This window comes from Marasmius oreades, chromosome 4 (assembly GCF_018924745.1).
Source record: "Marasmius oreades isolate 03SP1 chromosome 4, whole genome shotgun sequence".
Taxonomy (NCBI): domain Eukaryota; kingdom Fungi; phylum Basidiomycota; class Agaricomycetes; order Agaricales; family Marasmiaceae; genus Marasmius; species Marasmius oreades.
In genome coordinates, this window is record NC_057326.1 from 1,180,487 (window position 1) to 1,193,446 (window position 12,960).

General features: G+C 45.2%; 4 protein-coding genes across 5 annotated transcripts; 1 reads left to right on the plus strand and 3 right to left on the minus strand.

Annotated features, from left to right (window-relative positions):
• The first annotated feature begins 199 nt into the window (after window positions 1-199).
• Window positions 200-3,578, plus strand: E1B28_007185 (uncharacterized protein). 2 transcript variants are annotated; one of them, XM_043151898.1, is made up of 11 exons: window positions 200-591; window positions 643-719; window positions 779-866; window positions 917-1,164; window positions 1,217-1,618; window positions 1,668-1,862; window positions 1,916-2,198; window positions 2,259-2,385; window positions 2,462-2,716; window positions 2,768-3,507; window positions 3,560-3,578. In XM_043151898.1, exons 1-10 carry the CDS (start codon window positions 361-363, stop codon window positions 3,007-3,009), a joined length of 2,148 nt encoding a protein of 715 aa, XP_043009980.1. In that variant the 5' UTR covers window positions 200-360; the 3' UTR covers window positions 3,010-3,507; window positions 3,560-3,578. The 2 variants fall into 2 exon arrangements, with proteins under 2 accessions (XP_043009980.1, XP_043009981.1); XM_043151899.1 differs by having other exon boundaries at window positions 643-866.
• A 1,112-nt stretch (window positions 3,579-4,690) lies between these two features.
• Window positions 4,691-7,190, minus strand: GPI1 (phosphatidylinositol N-acetylglucosaminyltransferase subunit gpi1). Its single transcript, XM_043151900.1, has 7 exons — window positions 6,789-7,190; window positions 5,693-6,738; window positions 5,569-5,634; window positions 5,193-5,511; window positions 5,069-5,137; window positions 4,926-5,017; window positions 4,691-4,866 (listed from the first exon to the last, which is right to left on the minus strand). The coding sequence occupies exons 1-7, from the start codon at window positions 6,808-6,810 to the stop codon at window positions 4,822-4,824; spliced, it is 1,659 nt and encodes a 552-aa protein (XP_043009982.1). The 5' UTR covers window positions 6,811-7,190; the 3' UTR covers window positions 4,691-4,821.
• A 784-nt stretch (window positions 7,191-7,974) lies between these two features.
• Window positions 7,975-9,250, minus strand: E1B28_007187 (uncharacterized protein; the record flags this gene model as incomplete). Its single annotated transcript, XM_043151901.1, has 3 exons — window positions 7,975-8,320; window positions 8,416-8,996; window positions 9,053-9,250. The coding sequence occupies 3 exons, from the start codon at window positions 9,248-9,250 to the stop codon at window positions 7,975-7,977; spliced, it is 1,125 nt and encodes a 374-aa protein (XP_043009983.1).
• A 90-nt stretch (window positions 9,251-9,340) lies between these two features.
• On the minus strand, window positions 9,341-10,891 carry E1B28_007188 (uncharacterized protein; the record flags this gene model as incomplete). Its single annotated transcript, XM_043151902.1, has 7 exons — window positions 9,341-9,349; window positions 9,402-9,827; window positions 9,878-9,983; window positions 10,034-10,197; window positions 10,255-10,501; window positions 10,551-10,780; window positions 10,829-10,891. 7 exons carry the CDS (start codon window positions 10,889-10,891, stop codon window positions 9,341-9,343), a joined length of 1,245 nt encoding a protein of 414 aa, XP_043009984.1.
• Between the last annotated feature and the right edge of the window lie 2,069 nt (window positions 10,892-12,960).

The following is a 12,960-nucleotide window of genomic DNA, read 5'->3' on the forward strand; positions in this document are numbered from 1 at the left end:
TTCTATTTTGCATTGCTACGCAACGTACCGCACGTATTTCAGAATTCTACTCGTACCGTTATGAAGGCAATCGCCTCCGGGTCATTGTCTTATTTCGAAACGCTAGAAATGTCCGTGGTGGCGAGTGACTGAAAAACCGTCGCTTCTGCAATTGAATCGGTGTTGCACCTTTTCAAGCACGAGTGTGACAGTCGCGAAATGTCACGCCGTTGAAAACCTTGACATCTCTTTACAAACCTCGACGTTGACCTCACGAACGCTAACACCTGCAATTGAGGCGATTCCAACAGTATCTGACTCTCAAATATACGACGGGAATCTGTTTGACGTCTCGGATACCTCAAGTTGCTGGTTTCAGTCATGTCAAGTCACCTCGACCTAGTCCCTCCTTTGGTGGAAAAAGGTCATTTTGGAGATCTACTCAGCTCAAACGAGACCATATCTGTGTCCAGTTCGTCATACGACAGCTCACTGGCCATTTTTATGACCCCAAATCACATCACCATGAATCCCAAGAACACAACAACGACCTACGATGAACCTATATATTTCGCTAGCTATGATATCGCGCCCTCCTCTGAAAGAAGACTAGTGCGTTGACGTTAGTCATGCTACAGCTCAATTTACCAAAGACAGCTCTAGTTTATCACTGACACCGCTATCATATTCAACTTCCTACAAGATATGTTAAAATCATCAAAAGGCAAGGAGGCATCTTGGTATGTATATCTATTCTCACCCCCTCTTCACCTCCTACTTGAGCCATCTATTCTTGTAGGCTTCAAAGTTCTGATGCTACTGGTCTCATTCGCCAGCGAGCAATAGAATACGTGAACTTCATCAAGGAGTGTTGGATTCATACATCGGTACGTTCTTTACCACAACCAATCTCCCATAGAACTCATTAGCTCTCTAGCAACCTATGCCTCGTCCAGATGGGCCGTTGCAATTCACCAGCAACCACTATCGAATCCTCTACTCATGTTTCTCGCTCTTTGTTCTCTTGTACATTCCGGAGCCCGAATACGAAAAGGCACCCGTTGGCGAAGAATTAATGGAATGGTTGAATATACATTTCATCGAACCCTCGACAGAGGAGGGGGATCATCTCAGCTCACTCGATTCCCCGTGGGAGGACGACTCGTTTTGGCCTTACTTGACCAGGTGTGTAATACTTTGCCCTCGCAATTCAGCTCGCTGAAATAGGTCACCGTAGGGCTACGTTACGTGGCCTCACAAAGGCCTCAATATTCTTCTTTCATACTCTCCTTAAACATCCTTCTCGAGAGATGCAGGATTTGATTCCCGTCGTGATCCCACTGCTGGAGTCGCAGCCACGGTTGCAAAATTTCAAAGCCGAAAGGGATTTTGCATATGCCTCCCGCCGTTGGTTGGACAAAGTGAAGGCCCTTAGGGTGGAGATGGATCGTGTACCCGAAGAATTGCGGTTTGATGATCATGACAATTGGTGGGATTCTCTAAGTGACATTGTTGGCATCCTTGAGGGGCGAGGAGAGGTCATTCAGCGAGTCTCCGAGGAGCTGGGAGCCGATTGGAAGGAAGTTTGTTGTGCATGGGGGGTTTTCGTTGACACAAGGTTTCGCAGAGAGGATCTCCCGTGAGTCATTCAATAAACACCTTGATCTTTTTTCTAAATTCATTGCTAGGGAGATCGTGAGCGAGGTAGTTGAACAGATGCCTCCAGATCCCACAAGCATGGAAGACATGATTCACTCTGCCTTGTTCTCTGATCAACCCGAGCAGGCGCTAAGACATGCTGCACAGTTTGATCCATGGCTTGCCGCCCATCTCGCAGATCTCATGGAATCACTGGGTATGCTTGATACTTCTGTCAATTCGGAGTGAGTACAGTACGGTTTTTTTCGTCTCGGACTGAGGCTGATGCCATCCAAAGGTCCGAACTATCTAAGCGGGACGAGTATGTATTGTCGTATACCGACTATCTTCATTCGGATCCTACCCTATGGAGAATCATAGTACCCTACATGTACTCGTGCGGAGAGATTGGTAGAGAGCGTGGAGATGCTCTACTATTACGGGTTCCATTATACCTGCACGTTAAAAAAACATCAGACAGTTCATCCCTCGCAGCTGAGGCGATAGCGAACACAGTCAAGGAAGTTAGTGCGTTGTGCCTCGAGCACCAGAGAGAGCACGTTCGACGGGAGGCTTGTAAGGTATGTTCTCAGTCAATGTCATCTCATTTCTCAGTAATAGGATAATAACATCGCCTGTAGGTCGCCGCTCAGTTACTAGCTCGCCAGAAGGACTATGGGCTTGCAGTTACATATTACATCTCTGCGGAGGATTGGCCAGGACTAGGTCGGGTGATTGACAGAGTTCTGGAGGAATATATTCAAAATGGTATGCTTAGGCACTGTTGCTCCTGGCAGAAGAACATTAGTGATACATGGATTAACCGCTCATTCTCATTTCACAGGCCCTGCTTCGTTTGCAAGTTACGCTGCAAAATTCATCCATTCTCTCCAGGAGTTGCCTTCACGTATCAACACGGAGGGTATCTTTGCCCACCGGTTGACCTTCGCCGTTCGATATGCCCAAATCCACAGACTTCGTGCAGAAGGGGAGTCCCCCGCTGCCATTTTTGAGATTATTACTCTTCTACGAGAAGAAATTGCCCCAAAATCATGGTGGGCGGTATTGTTATGTGACGCTGTGGATTTACTTCAAGGAGGCGAGTCACTTTTCCGCAGCCAGTTCGTTCATTAACCACGTGGGTTTGTAGGTTCAAACTCGTTATTCTCTTCGAATGACCTTGTTCTTCTCCTCCGCCGACTTGAGGAGATTCATATTCGGACATCGCAGGGTTGCGGGGACGACTACCTGAATGTCCTACTCAGGACTATTCACGGGAAGAGCGAGAAGGATGCACTAGACCGCTTGAAACCCGTGCGATTCGCTCTGGCAAAGTACTTCGCTCGTTGTACCGTTTCGGGTAGTCATAACGGAGTTACGCTATCCCAATAGGTACTTACTGGTTACCTATCCCGATACTCGACTGACACTGGGAGATTTTTCTGAATACCAACAGACCTAGTTGAGCCACTAGTCCTCCAGACATCACACCGCCGCTGTTAAGGTTCAGGTTTAGATACTTCTGTTGCGGAAATTTATGAGCTGCTGGGCTCAGCGGGCCCAGTGAGTTCTGTCCTTGTCGCTTCGTTTACCATTGTGGTATATGGGATGTGGGCGCATCACTAGATTAACTATGACGATCTGCTACGCTTTCCGTTGTCTTCTGGAGCTCTAATGGGCGGACATACCGCTCTCATTCAATGAGTTCTTACAGATCGTCCTCATTCATTATTCCCGCAACGATAGTTTGGTTTATCTTGCGTCCTCGTCTTACATATAAGCAGGATGGCTTTTACTATTCGTATTCAGAACAATACATAAATGTGCCTCTTAATCAACATTAACTACGAATTTTCCTGTGGACACCAGTGTCTCGTCAGCAGGGAGAAGGTCAGTAGTCCTACTTGACGCCACAATACTCCCTGACTTTTTCATTTTTCAGGTTGACTGTAACACACCGTCGTGTGCGATAAGCCGGTCTCACTATGACCACTCACACGACTGTCGAGCAGAATGTCAACAGAGGTTCGACGTTTCTCGCTGTGAGCTCATCGATATTCACTGTTAAAATTTAGAATGGGACCAGACCAAAGGTTGGTTTACCCGCAGCCTGACCGACCCTGCGACGAATGCATGAACCCCATCGCTCCGGCTTGAAGTGTTTGGCTAATGGTCAGATCTTCAGAGCTCATCCCACTATGATGTAACGTTGAACACCCGCGACGTGTTATTTTTGTGAATCCAGTCTTAATTCTATGCACACCAGGAGTGTGCACTCCCATTCACCCATTCTTTTCTCGTCGTTCTAACTTGAGTCCAGGACTCCCCGACGAGGGGTACGCCTTTTCCCTGTCTCCTTTAAATTTTTGACGGTGGTTGGACGGCTCTTACTACCTAATCGAAGAGGGCCGAGACTGTGGATTCGGAAAGCCTGGCCAAAGAGGTTCTTACCAATGACCTAAAAGGAAGCAATGAGCGTGATCGTGGCCATGGTATGGTGCCCTCATGAACAAGACGAGTGATTTGATAGCGGTGAATTTAATACACCGCGACTCATGACTCATTCCATCCTTACTTCTACTTGCACCTGAAAACACGAGAAAACCAATTGCAAGTTTGTAAACAATTTGTCGCCGACTTGAAGTCAACAGGCAACAAGGCATGCGACTTCACTCGACGTGATAAGCTGTAACAACCAGGTCTCTCTGAAGCCTAGTTCTTCGTTGCGCAGAGGCCGGGAGCAATCCATCACGTACACGTAGCGAAGATCATGAAGAGTTCTCGACGTATGCAATGCGTGGGTAACGGTCGTAGTTAGCACCTTTAAAAGTCTAGACGCTTAACGCCCATGAGATTCAAGTCATTGTCCGTTTAACTCCGCTTCCATTTGCGGACGCGAATTCTCTGGACGGAAACGAGGATCCTAGTTCTCATGTCTCGATGAAGTAGAAAACTGTACTACGTACACAAGTAGGGACATTATGCAGTCGTGGCGAGCGAGAAGAGAAGAAGATTTACACAATCGATTTGCTATATATGTTAGTACCTTCACCAGCTTCTCCCGCGTTTCATGTGAGCTAGGAAACAAAGTCGTCTGATATAAAGTCGTCTGATATACATTTACATACATCCATTGTTTTTTTACCTCCTTAACGGTCATCGTGTTCTAATGATGGTCCACATACTTTGGTAGCACGGCCTCTTTTACTCCTTCCTGTATTTCTGGTAGTAATGAATCAATCCGGTGGTCTGTTTTGCCCCCGACAGTCAGAATTTGTGTGTCGTCAGATAAACCAGATGTGACCTACCGAGCTGTCATGTCCTTTGACGTCTTCTGGTTTGTCCAACTGAGAAAGAATGCTCTTCGCCAGGACCTTGCCGAGTTCAACGCCCATTTGATCTAAATCATGCGTGTCAGCTGTGCGTCATTCAGGTATCAGTACAGACAGACCGAATGAATTGATACCCCAAACGATACCCTGGACGAATATCTTGTGTTCGTACATCGCAATAATGGCACCTGTAGACCTCTCTTTAGTGCTCGTCGAAAACGATGAGGTGGTTAGTCAACTGACCGAGCGTTGCAGGTGTCAAAAGTGGGAACATAATCGAGTTGCTAGGTCTGTTGCCTTCGAAGATTTTACTCTTTACCAGAGCTTCGGAAGCATTCGGTCCCAAATCCTGGCGGACCTGTTCTTCCGTCTTTCCAAAAGCCAGGGCCTCTGGTTGAGCGAAGAAGTTGGAGAGGAGGATGCGGTGGTGCTTGGAATTGGCTATAGGGTTGTGGGACGTCGTGGGTGCGATGAAGTCAGCTGGGATCAACTTTGTACCCTGGTGAACAAGCTGATAGAAGGAGTGCTGCCCGTTGGTACCAGATGCACCCCAGATAATTGGCTATGGAAAGTTTTAGTTGCTGCCATGAGGAAATGTATACCGTGCTGCGGAACGCACCCCAGTTTGATAGTCCACGCGCTGGCCACCTTTTGTGATCGATTTCCCGTTCGACTCCATATCGCCCTAATGATAATTGTAATTGATGGTAATTCAAATAGGTGACAAGTAACTGTCCACCTACCTGCTGGAAGTAATCCGCGAACTTGTGAAGGTATTGATCGTATGGGAGAAGGGCATGAGTTTGAGACCCATAGAAGGAGGTATACCAGATTCCGACGATCGCGAGCAAGACCGGAAGATTCCTCTCGAGGGGCGTCTCTTTGAAATGCTTATCCATTCCATGTGCACCTTTGAGCAACGCCTTGAAGTTATCGTGTCCGATGACTAGCGCGATCGACAAGCCAATAGCGCTCCACAAACTGTATCTGCCACCAACCCAGTCCCAGAATTGGAACATGTTCTCCTTGTCGATACCAAATGCAGTAACGGCCTTGGTGTTGGTGCTGAGCGCCACGAAGTGTTTCGCGACGTGCTGTCCCTCCTTCGCTGAATCAAGGAACCAAGTTTTGGCAGTCTCGGCATTGGTGATCGTTTCTTGTGTAGTGAACGTCTTGCTAGCAATGATGAAGAGAGTACGTTCAGGATCACATTCTCGGAGGGTCTCGGCGATGTGGGTTCCATCGATGTTGGACACAAAATGCGCTTTGAGATCACGCTTGGAATAAGGCTTAAGCGCTTCAGTTACCATGACTGGACCCAGGTCTGATCCACCGATGCCGATGTTGACGATGGCATTGATGGTCTTCCCAGTGTAGCCCTTCCATTCTCCACTTCGGACCGCGTCCGTGAACTTCTTTATGTGCTCAAGGACGGCGTCCACTTCCTCGGTACCAGCCTCCTCGATTTTGAAGTCATTGAAGTTCCGCAGAGCAACGTGAAGAACTGCTCGATCTTCGGATGTGTTGATGTGCTCGCCCGCGAACATTTTGTCTCTAAATGCCTCGACTTCTGCTTCCTTAGCGAGTGCAAGCAAAGTCTCGAGAATCGGTTTCGTGATCAGATTTTTTGAGTAATCCAGAAGGAAGGTAACATCGGGGCCATCCTTAGAGTTGTACTCCGCTGAAAATTTGGAAAATCGATCAGGATCCTGAGCGAAGAGCTCTTTGAGAACGAGCTTGGAACGCTCAGTGTCGTAGATGTGCTGGAGTTTCTTCCAGGAATCGTATTCTGTGTCAAATAATTAACTTTGGTGTCATTTCAGAGATGAGAAAATGCACCTGAAGCAAGTTTGCCGCTCATGGTGGTGGTTCAGTAGAGAGTTGAGATGACCCCTTCGATGAGCGCGATGAGCTCATATAGTGTTTCTGCCCGGGTCCCGGGCCGCGGGGTTCTCGTTCGTGGATCGTTGGCGAGGGGCGTTTCGTCGTACGAACTGTGCGAGTTGATAGTTTGTTATGCAGATGGATGTTCGCTGATAACTACGGTCCCTTTTGCTTCGGGCCCTCCACAAATTGATCCTATTCCCGCGAATTGCTCTAAAACTGTGTGAACTGAATAAGTACTAAAAGCACTACTAGACCACTACTGTGGCACCGAGAGCTGCTATGTATTAGTTGATCATGATACCGGCCGTGTGTGTGCTGTGGGGGCCTGTTTTTGGTCATATCGTGAGATGGCGGAGTGGCTGAAAAAAATTTACTGAACCCATACCCTTTTTGGATGACCTAGTGGCTGACTGTGCCGATCAGCGTAGTCGACGTTCGCTGGTGCCGATTGGCTGGATCAAACTTCGGGCGTCGCCTGGTGGTTTACCTCACGGTTGCCAAATTTGGAATACTTTTTATTTACTACAAACAAAGGCGGGTTGGCGGGGAGCCACACAAGTCCAGAATTGCACTACAATTTTGGATGTCGTTGTAACAGGCGACTGGTGTGGAAGTCTGTGGAGGTTTACAGGGATTTGATTAATTCCGTGAACACGCGAACTCTGCGTTTCACGCTCAGCAGGGTTGGAATGTACAGCGATATTAAAACTCCGCCAATAGTCGCTATCGTCCTCAAATAAGCTGCATTGTACTTAGTCTCCTACCAACTCAAATACTATATAAATTGTGAGGCCATCATTGAAGTACCATTCCACTATGAGAGTTTTCAACTCCTCCAAAACAGGCTCCTGGATGCTGGACATGGATTTTTGAGGCTCAAGACTCCATCAGCAAAAATGTATGGGTATCATGTACATTCATGAATGTTCATGGCAACTTATGAATGTATATAAACTTTCAATGTATTCTATATGTATATGAATAACTAAAAGAATATGAACATATATAAACTAGTATGAACTTCATGGTGCAATATGAGAGAATATGAACTCCAGAGAGTTCATGAACCAATATGAATGAGCAAAAAAAAAAGAAAAAAAAGAGACGTGGTACAACTACTACTAGCCCTCAACTGATGTCAAAGGTCCTCGAGTTTGTCGAGGTTGTCATCCTGCGAGGTGTAGCCATCGTCAGATAACTCCTCTGAGGAATCAGACTCTGTCTGTGACCACAATTTGCTGTTGTCGTCCCCCTCCTCCTCTAGCTCTTCCTCCTCCTCTTCCTCCTCCTCTTCTTCTATCTCCTCTGGTACCTCGTCTATTGGAGACAAGGAGTGAACCATGACAGTCCCGGTGTTGTGATCGTATACTGGTAGCGGAGGGTCTTTGAATGTAGCTTCCACCTTGAGGCTGCGGGTGAAGTTGCGGGTGGAGTGTTCTACGCTGCCTCTGCAGTATCCCATGAACATGTCACAGTCCAGAAATCTACAAGGGAAGTCAATAATAGTCTACAACAGTAAGAGAAAAAGACTTACTCGTTAACTTGATACTAATGCCAGTCCTTCATCTCCAGCTCGTACTTCCCATTCACGACACCCTCGTAAACTCTTGCAGTGGACGTTGGAGCGAGAAGATCCAATGTTGATCCCCCAGCAAACAATGGCTGCATGTACGCTCCTCGCAATACAGTGGATGGGTCAACAAAACCTAAGGCATTGTATTTGGATGAGGGTAGGAAGTGGACTTTGGGGAAATGTTTGGCCTGCCAGCCATGTGCAGAGGATGTGTCCAGTTCATACCACCGAACCCAGAGGAAATCCATACAACGTAGCGCTGAATCCTCATAAGCCATATCTTGACGCCAATGGACGACATTTGCATGGAACATTCTGACAACCCTTGCATAGCAGTAAGGGTGTTCCTCTTCCTCAGCGGTTGCGTCATCTGCTAGAAGCATGACATCAGGATGTAATTGATTGCTGATGGTGTATGATTTGCAGTGCATGTTGTAGGTGTTATAGTGGAGGCAGAAACATTTGTGAGTATAGATCTTGTCCTTCACAAAATGAATCAACGAGAGGTCTTCAACAGTGAAATCTTCAGAGTTGTTGGTCTTGAGGATGTGGGCAAGGAGATGGGCATGTAATTGGTCATAAAAATTCTGTGTTGTATCTCGTTAGGTAGAAAAAGAAAAAAATAAATCAAGGGAAGACATACCTCTACCGCTGGATCATCCTGGTAAAGCTGTCGGAAGGGACCAAGAGCAAGGTAGAACTGCTCTCCCTGAACTATTGAATACCGATCCTTTGGATTTCCAGGAGGCAGCCATTCCTTATCCAGCACTCTGTATACTCCCACCCTCTTCTCCTTGCAGTCCCCCTCAAAGTTGGTGTGAATGCGCATCTGATACAACATTTGCTAGCATTGACTATGGGCAGCGTTCTGTCTGACATAGTTACGGTTTTTGTTGGTGCAGCCATAAAGCCGTTTTGTCTGGACATGTTCTCATTCTCCCTGAACAATTGAATGGTCAACGAAGGTTTGAGAGTATTGGAGAAGGGCTTACTGGTCTTGTTGAGACACCATCAAAACTCCCAACATTCTTGATGAAGTGGACATAGTGTTCAAGGTTATGAATCTTGAATGTACTCATATTAAACTCCTTTGAAAGGAGTTCTTCTTCCTCTTCGTCTCGCTTCCGCTTCTTCTTCGGCTGCTTATTCTTTTTCTTTCTGGCCCTGGCAGCTGAATGTCTTCGTTTCTCTGCTTCTTCAGGAATCTCTGTAGTTACGTAGGCAGTGCAGGTATCATTAACAAATCTACGCATCAAATTACCCAGCTCTGTAACCATGGTGTTGAGTGAGGCCAATGTAGAGTCACTGTGTAGATGGAGGGAGGCATAGGCAATGACAACGTTCAGATCCCAGAGCAGATCCAGGACAATGTCGTTGTGGTCTGGTGGTAGAAGCCCTTCATAACAGGGAATAGCACACTGAAAGGGAGTTTTAGATTACTTTGTGCAGATGAACGATGGCTACGTACCTGTATCAAGTCTTCAAAGTCTCTACATGCGAATTTCCGCATCTCTGTAACATTGTTGATGAACAGGCGAATCGTTCTGCTGTCGAAAGCCGGGACACTACGGAATCTAAGAGGTAAATCAGTCATTGATGAAATTCAAGGGGCAGTGATCCTTACCTTTTATTGAGTATTTCCGTGTTCAATTTGTCTTCTTGGTAAATAATCCGATTCAAATGCTTGAATATACTTTCTATGATGCCTGTGATTTTGTGCATTAAATCTGCAACAAAAAGATTGTAAAAGTTGTTCCCTGTCTGGTGGAGCGACTCTGAAAAGGCATTCTAGTATATTGACAGGTCAGAAACGAGTATAAGGATAATCAATAATGAAACACTTACCCTGTCTGGATGTTCAGATGTCCCTGCTAGTCGTCTCGTAACCGACTTGCTGCTAAATGATGTCCCTTTCTCATATATTGACCTCCAGATGGTTTCGATGCGCTTCCTCCACACTGGTGTATCCTGGCGTGTTCTTTCCATCCGTCGCTTGTTCGCTAGGGTGCCCAGCTCCTCAATGTGTTCCTTCTTGATCAGACAGAACATGCAGAGACGCTCTGATAGGAACTTGATACTAGCGAGAAGCACCCTTAAAGAGAAATATTAGTCAGATATACCTGAACAATGATGAGGCTTACTTTTCAATGTAATCAGCTGAATGAGTGAATAAACGAGGAAACAATAGCCTCAAGATTCTGTCTGCACAATGTTCTAACATTCCATTCAGGTAGACGTCAACAAACCTGGGGTTGTTGAGCAGGAGGCTCCAAACAAGATGGATGAGTTCGTGTTTGCAGTAGCGCAGAACATCTGTTGTTGCTGTCTTGCCGACTAACTGTTCGTATTTGGCCTGGAAAGAGTCTGGAAACTAGTGAAAATGAGACAAGATGCAAGGGAAAGATTGAAATAGACATACCTTAGGCACATATACTAGATTCACTGAAAATCGAGACGAGTCGAGTCGAAGATACTTCGACATATTGCCATATGTTTCATAGCCTGGCTATAGTGACGCTGTCCTGAAATGGGTCAGGGTTGGTAGAGTTGGTAATGGCACTAAAAACTACTACCAGGTGCAGCAAAACACACTCCAAGCACGAAGTGTGCAAAACCAAACCCAACACTAGCAATTAGCGTAGTTGATTTGTGGAGGTTGGTATCACAGGACACTCTCAGCAAGGTTCACTGAGAACTCTAAGACTATACTTCAAGGTGGGGCTTTATGTGATTCAAAACAAATTTCTATTCTGTGTTCAACAATTCACAATAATAAAGGCTTTCTACGAAGTTCACTACTTCGAGGAGGTGTTCAATTCTTTCTAAGTTCAAATAGAACAATCAAATTCAATTCAAATTTGAGTCACAGCGACTCTACAAGTTCAAATGTTCCAATTACCAAAGTGGCAACAATTCAAATCAAATTTCAAAGTTCAAATTAAATCTTTTCCAAATACACACCAACTTCAAAGAAGTGGGGCAAAGTATGAGCCAGAGTCCCCTAGTGAAAGCACTTAGGCTTCTGTCATAGGTTACTGGGGAAATACTGCTGCTACCACCCCTCCTTATATATGCTTTTTCGAATAAATAATAATCACAAGTCGAAGATGTCAAAAATATAGAGAAATCCCTTTCAGAGATACCAAAGTACCCTTAATCAGGTATAGTACATGTCAATTAGATATAAAACTGTCCAGAATATAATATTTCTTATTTCTTTTCCTCATATTTTCTATATTCCTGTTCCGAGTCAGATATCTTTGACAGGTGCATGTGCAGACATCCCTGACCCCTTTTTGTTTCCAAGGCGAGTCCACATGGATCCCTTGTTCTCTCTTGTTCATCTGATAATAACACTTGGAACGCCCTACTAATGGGACTGGAAAACACACCTCAAGCATGAAGTGTGCAAACCAACCACACCAAAAGAGTGTTCTTAGAGTATGGGGTGGAGGTCGGTATTCGAAGGCTTTAGTTTGCACTAAGAGGCACTAAGAAAGAGAGAATATAGGGATATTTGGTGTTACGATATCGCGATATAAATCGGAAAAGACCTTAAAGATGCATATTTATACAATTTTAACACTTATGAGTTATAAATTATGGGATTAATAGGACTAGAGTGAGCCCGCACTTCTAGTTAAAGCATGAGCCTCTACAAGAGACTTTATCTGTACAAAATGTACAAAATTAGGAAAGATGAGAGACTTCACTGAAGTTCAGAAAACTGTATGAACTTTGGGAAGCAGCTGTTTAAAAACCTTCGTTCTTTTATTGGAAGGCCTCCTCTTACTCCTGGAATGCTCATAGCGAACATAGGGATTTTATTATACACTTTATTGAAACTTCAACGAAGTCTGGTTGGACTGCTCGGATATATGGAATTCTTGGATATAGAAATCCAAACAAGGATAAAGGAAGGAACATCCGATTCTCATGAACGGAAAACGGAAAGAATAGGAATTTCTCAGAAAACCAAGGAAACACAGACTTCAGCAAAGTGCACATGTTATTTGATTTCAAGAGAGAAACCTTGGGGACAGGGCCTAGGATCGAGGCTAGATCTTCTCCAAAAAGGAATAGAACAGGAACAGGAAGAATGGATACGCCTGAAACAGGGACTCGTTCCCTAGGAAAAACAGGAGAATGCGGATATGTCCGGTACTTCGGCGAAGTCAAGTCCCTACATTGCAACCAGGAAACAAGGAACAGATATTCAGTTTAATATTTGATTTGGCACTTCAGCACATAAAACTGTTGTATTATACCCGATTAAGCGAGTTTCTGTTCGACTGAAAGGGATTTCATTATTATTTACCAGTTTCACACACATTTTGGACTTTTACTATTATTTACTAGAAAAATTGTATATAAGGAGGGCAGGAAAGAGGGATTTTCCCCAGCAACCTATGAGAGGAGACACAGTTCACCTACTAGGATTCGCTCGAGATTTGACCTTTGCCCCAGTCTTCACTGAAGTTGGTGTTCTGTGTTTGGAAGGATAGATTAGATTATTGCAATTGAATTTGGTATTGGCATATTGTCTTGGAA

Coding starts and splice junctions, on each gene's coding strand:
- E1B28_007185 (XM_043151898.1), top strand. CDS start 361: ATGTCAAGTCACCTCGACCTAGTCCCTCCTTTGGTGGAAAAAGGTCAT. Junction 592..642: donor CCTCCTCTGAAAGAAGACTA/GTGCGTTGACGT, acceptor AGACAGCTCTAG/TTTATCACTGACACCGCTAT. Junction 867..916: donor AGTGTTGGATTCATACATCG/GTACGTTCTTTA, acceptor TTAGCTCTCTAG/CAACCTATGCCTCGTCCAGA.
- GPI1 (XM_043151900.1), bottom strand. CDS start 6,810: ATGAGCGGCAAACTTGCTTCAG. Junction 5,635..5,692: donor TCGCGGATTACTTCCAGCAG/GTAGGTGGACAG, acceptor AATTATCATTAG/GGCGATATGGAGTCGAACGG. Junction 4,867..4,925: donor TCAAAGGACATGACAGCTCG/GTAGGTCACATC, acceptor GGGGCAAAACAG/ACCACCGGATTGATTCATTA.